Source organism: Cydia fagiglandana, chromosome 18, assembly GCF_963556715.1.
Source record: "Cydia fagiglandana chromosome 18, ilCydFagi1.1, whole genome shotgun sequence".
Classification (NCBI taxonomy): domain Eukaryota; kingdom Metazoa; phylum Arthropoda; class Insecta; order Lepidoptera; family Tortricidae; genus Cydia; species Cydia fagiglandana.
In genome coordinates this window covers 10970763-10975487 of record NC_085949.1, presented here as the reverse complement: position 1 = coordinate 10975487, position 4725 = coordinate 10970763, and the positions used below count along the sequence as shown (strand labels likewise).

Below are 4725 nucleotides of genomic sequence, written 5' to 3'. Positions count from 1 at the left end.
ATTTGACGTGGATGCGAAATCTGACAGTTGTACATGTCGAATTTGGCCCCAGATGTAGCCACGTAGTGGTTATATTCTCTTTGGGTGTAGCCAACCCGAACTGTATCCTAGTCGGAAACAGTTAAATACTACATGAAAGCAATGAAATAAAATAATGTGTAGAAAACGTAGTTTATTTACAATATTACAATTTATCAACAATACATAATATAACATGTCCAATTATACAATAATAGAAATAATTTACAAAGTGATATTCACAAATACAGCGAGACGAGATCTTCTTCCGTTGCCCAAAGATCAAACTGGTCCAAAGATATCCGTGAGCCCGCAGTAGCATCCAATGTCCAAATAGTGGCCATCCCAGCGTGGTCTTCATTCTTTACACTTGGCTCTACAATGCTGCAGTATGATGGAGATGGCGTAGGGAGGGGGGATGACGATAACCCAACGTCAGGTATCGACGCTTCCGGCAACCGTGCTGGTGAAAGCCGTTCCTCTATACAAGGTAACGGGAAAACGAAGGCGTCGTCCCCATGCCGTAATGCTTGTAGCTGTGGAGTCGAGTCCAGCATAGAAGGGCAATGAAGCTCGGAAACTGGACGTCGTTGCAACTTGCACGGTGAAAGCTCAGGATCCTGTGATGGACTCGGTAAGAAGCGCTTGCTGGGTGGACTTGACCAGTCACAATCCTCAACCTTCCTCTTCGTGGGACATGTAGTCTTCGGGTCTGGTTCGGCGGCGAGACGTAGCTCCAACATTGTAACTGTGGAAGAAACAAATGATATGAGAATGCTTATATATCTAATGATACATCTACTTAAAACAATGTTCATTGGCATTGCAACTTACTTTGAGACGCGAGGTTGTCATTGCATTTTCGTAGTCTGTCTGCGTCCCAATATTTGTCGCGCGCCGTCGACGTATGGAGAAATGCGATGACCTCGGCCAGCAAGTTCGGAAGAGTCACCTGAAACAAGCAATGAAATTATTAATAATTTAATAAAAATAAATAATAGAATCACGAAAAATATTTAAATATGTAGGTTTATTATAATATAATTGTGCTTACATTATCATGTAGACCGACAGCTAACGCCAATTCTTCTATATTTTCCTTCATTTCAACTCTACGCTCCTTTTCATACGCTGAATTGCGAGCCCGACGCTCATCCTGAAACAATTATCGATATATTAAAATAAATATAATAGACAGATATATAAATATTAAAAGTATAATAGCCAACAAGAACTTACCAGAGATATAGGAACTCGATCTTTGCCAACCGGCCTTCCACGCTTACGGATCACGACTCTACGAGATTTAATCAGATCAGACGACATTTCTTAGAATATGAACAGCACTTGAAAATGACTCTGAAAATTACTGTCTGACGTATCAGGAAGATATATGTGTGAACTTAAGATTAAATGAATATTTATATAAACTAGATTCACCCCCACCACTCGTCTTCACATAGCCACGCCCCCGAACTCACCGAATTCACCTGATATTATTATTCCTCAACAATGAGGTCACTGTTAGGTACTCAGAGTTTTTATTCCTTTATATGTTTAAATATGCCCTGAAATGGCCTCCTCATACCCCGACAAAGGGGGAATGTCAGACAACGAATGTGTATATGTTCAAATACAAAACGATAGTGACTTGCCTATAAAAATTTATTAAAACTGACTGATTAATCACGAGAGTCTGATATCTTGAACTTTCTTAAAGTACAGTCAGCGTCAAACGTTAGCGTTAACGCATCTAAAGTTACTACATTATCTAACAAATTACTTAACATAAAGAGATATGGTATGTAGAACTAAAATTATGGCAGATAGTTTTGAACACGAAACATGGAAATATTATCATATTTAATACAAAAATTACTACTGTTACCTATTATGTAGGGACTACTTGTCATATACAAAAACAGTGGGTAGACAGTCTGAAGGGATGTGTGTCTTATGAAAAATAGTTTAAAATAATTATAAGTACTGACTGCGGGATTTTAATTTTTATATTTCTTTTGTTTTACTGTGTCTTTATCAATTTAATTTATTCATTTTGATTACTGTGGTTTTATTTTGCTTGAATTATTATTATTGTGGTATTTAAAATTGTTATTTTATGTTAATATGTATGGATCACTGGTTATCTAAAATAAATGTATTTATTTATATCTCTATTAATAAAAGTACATATTCCAGGGTAGCAGAGTCAGTAATGATGCTGACTGTACATACCTCGTTAAAGTACTCAATTTAACGCATCACTGAGGGCTATGATGGATTTGTCACCAAATCATTAATCATTTAATGCGTGAAATGACGACTATCTGATAAGTGATATAATTCAGTATAAAGTCGCGTGGATAACGTTTACGTGTGTCTATATAATTGTTTCAGGATGAGCGCCGAGCTCGCACTCTAGATAAATTAGCGTTAGCAGACGGTCTACATGTAAGCATACTTATAATATAGCTACATATTTAAATAATTTTGTTCTGTTTCGTTATTATCTTTTTTTTTAATCTCTTAATATTTTTTAATACTTGTTTCAGGTGACTGTCCCGAACTTGCTGGCTGAGGTAGTGATCCAAAAGACTTTTTTTTTAAGGCTCTCCTCATCTCTTGACGCCTAAAAGGCTAAAAGCCTTTTCTACATAATTATTAAAATAGGCTTTTAGCCTCTTAAACATCAAGAAATGAGGCGAGCCCTAAAAAAAGAGCTAACAGGGCTTGATTCTTTTGGATCACTAGGCTGAGGTCGTCGCATTTCTCCATACGTCGACGGCGCGCGACAACTATTGGGACGCAGACAGACTAGGAAAATGCAATGACAACCTCGCGTCTTTAAGTAAGTTGCAATGCCAATGAAATTGTTTTATGTTATGCATGTATCGACGACAGCTCTAGCCTGGTGTGTAGTGACCCTGCCTCCGAAGCCGATGGACCTGTGTTTGAATCCCGGTAAGGGCGTTTATTTGTGTGAAGAGCACAGATATTTGTTCTTGATTCATGGATGTTTTCTATGTATTTAGGTACTTGTATATTAAATATATCGTTGTCTGAGTACCCACAACACAAGCCTTCTTGAGCTTACCGTGTGACTATGTCAGTATGAGCATTGTTCCCATGTTTGTTTGCGCATTCCTACGATAATAATACCTTAATATCAGCTAAGTCAGCGGTTCTCAAACTTTTTTGTTGACGGAACCCTTTTGGAAAGCGAAATATTTGACGGAGCCCCAAATTAAATATTTTCGTTCGTCACTGTCGACCATATATACCTATACCTACAAGAGCTGTTTTTTTTTCTTATTATTACAAGTATTTTCGCGGAGCCCCAACAGAGGCTTCGCGGAACCCTAGGGTTCCGCGGAACACACTTTGAGAATGGCTGAGCTAAGTAATAATAGTCTCTACCTACCTGGCTTGTACAACATAACAATTGCGTTTGCGCTTTCCTAAGATAATAATACCTTAATATCAACTAACTATCTACCTACCTGGCATGTACAACATAACAATTGCGTTTGCGCATTCCTAAGATAATAATACCTTAATATCGACTAAGTAATAATAGTATCTACCTACCTAGCATGTACAACATAACAATTGCGTTTGCACTTTCCTAAGATAATAATACCTTAATATCAACTAAGTATCTACCTACCTGGCATGTAAAACATAACAATTGCGTTTGCGCATTCCTAAGATAATAAATATAATAATACCTTAATATCGACTAAGTAATAATAGTATCTACCTACCTGGTATGTACAACATAACAATTGCGTTTGCACTTTCCTAAGATAATAATACCTTAATATCAACTAAGTAATAATAGTATCTACCTACCTGGCATGTACAACATAACAATTGCGTTTGCACTTTCCTTAGATAATAATACCTTAATATCAACTAACTATCTACCTACTGGCATTCCTAAGATAATAATGCCTTAATATCGACTAAGTAATAATAGTATCTGCCTACCTAGCATGTCATCATCATCATCATCATCATCATCCTGGCGTCAATCCCGGCTGTGACCCCGCGCGGGGCGCGAGGACCCGGGGTCCGCCTTCCGACTCCTTCGTGTCCACTTTGCCCGATCTTCGGCATCCCTGGTGGTGAGTCCGTTGGCACGCATGTACCTACCTAGCATGTACAACATAACCATTGCGTTTGCGCATTCCTAAGATAATAATACCTTAATATCAACTAAGTAATAATAGTATCTACCTACCTGCTATGTTATCTACAACATAAGAATTGCGTTTGCGCATTCTTAAGATAATAATACCTAAGTTAACACGAACTAAGTAATAATAGTATCCACCTACTTGCTATGTTATCTACAACATAAGAATTGCGTTTGCGCATTCTTAAGATAATAATACCTAACTTAACACGAACTAAGTAATAATAGTATCCACCTCTTGCTATGTTATGTACAACATAAGGATTGCGTTTACGCGTTCTTAAGATAATGATACCTAACTTAACACGAAGTAATAATAGTACCTATCTACTTGCTAGTAAATAGTTAATAAAAAGCAATGGGTATTTACATTGTAAAAGTGCTATTAAACTTAAATGTTTACAAGTCAGTTTTTAGCTCCAGGCTCCAGCTAAGTACTTACTCGTATAGGTATGCACTTCTTACAACAAGATTTGTAATGATGTAGACGTTTTTCTTTTCAGTTGTAA

At 37.2% G+C, this 4725-nt stretch overlaps 1 protein-coding gene across 2 annotated transcripts; it reads right to left on the bottom strand.

Annotated features, from left to right (window-relative positions):
• Positions 1-204: 204 nt before the first annotated feature.
• Positions 205-1654, bottom strand: LOC134673500 (uncharacterized). 2 transcript variants are annotated; one of them, XM_063531492.1, is made up of 5 exons: positions 1500-1654; positions 1258-1315; positions 1073-1174; positions 853-970; positions 205-766 (listed from the first exon to the last, which is right to left on the bottom strand). In XM_063531492.1, the coding sequence occupies exons 3-5, from the start codon at positions 1121-1123 to the stop codon at positions 258-260; spliced, it is 678 nt and encodes a 225-aa protein (XP_063387562.1). In that variant the 5' UTR covers positions 1124-1174; positions 1258-1315; positions 1500-1654; the 3' UTR covers positions 205-257. The 2 variants fall into 2 exon arrangements, with proteins under 2 accessions (XP_063387562.1, XP_063387561.1); XM_063531491.1 differs by lacking the exon at positions 1258-1315.
• Between the last annotated feature and the right edge of the window lie 3071 nt (positions 1655-4725).

Bases quoted from the DNA above. Each gene is read 5' to 3' on its own strand.
- LOC134673500 (XM_063531492.1), bottom strand. From the start codon at position 1,123: ATGAAGGAAAATATAGAAGAATTGGCGTTAGCTGTCGGTCTACATGAT. The intron at 971-1,072 runs GTAAGCACAATT...TGCTTGTTTCAG, and splicing joins CTGTCGGTCTACATGATAAT to GTGACTCTTCCGAACTTGCT. The intron at 767-852 runs GTAAGTTGCAAT...TTTCTTCCACAG, and splicing joins TGACAACCTCGCGTCTCAAA to TTACAATGTTGGAGCTACGT.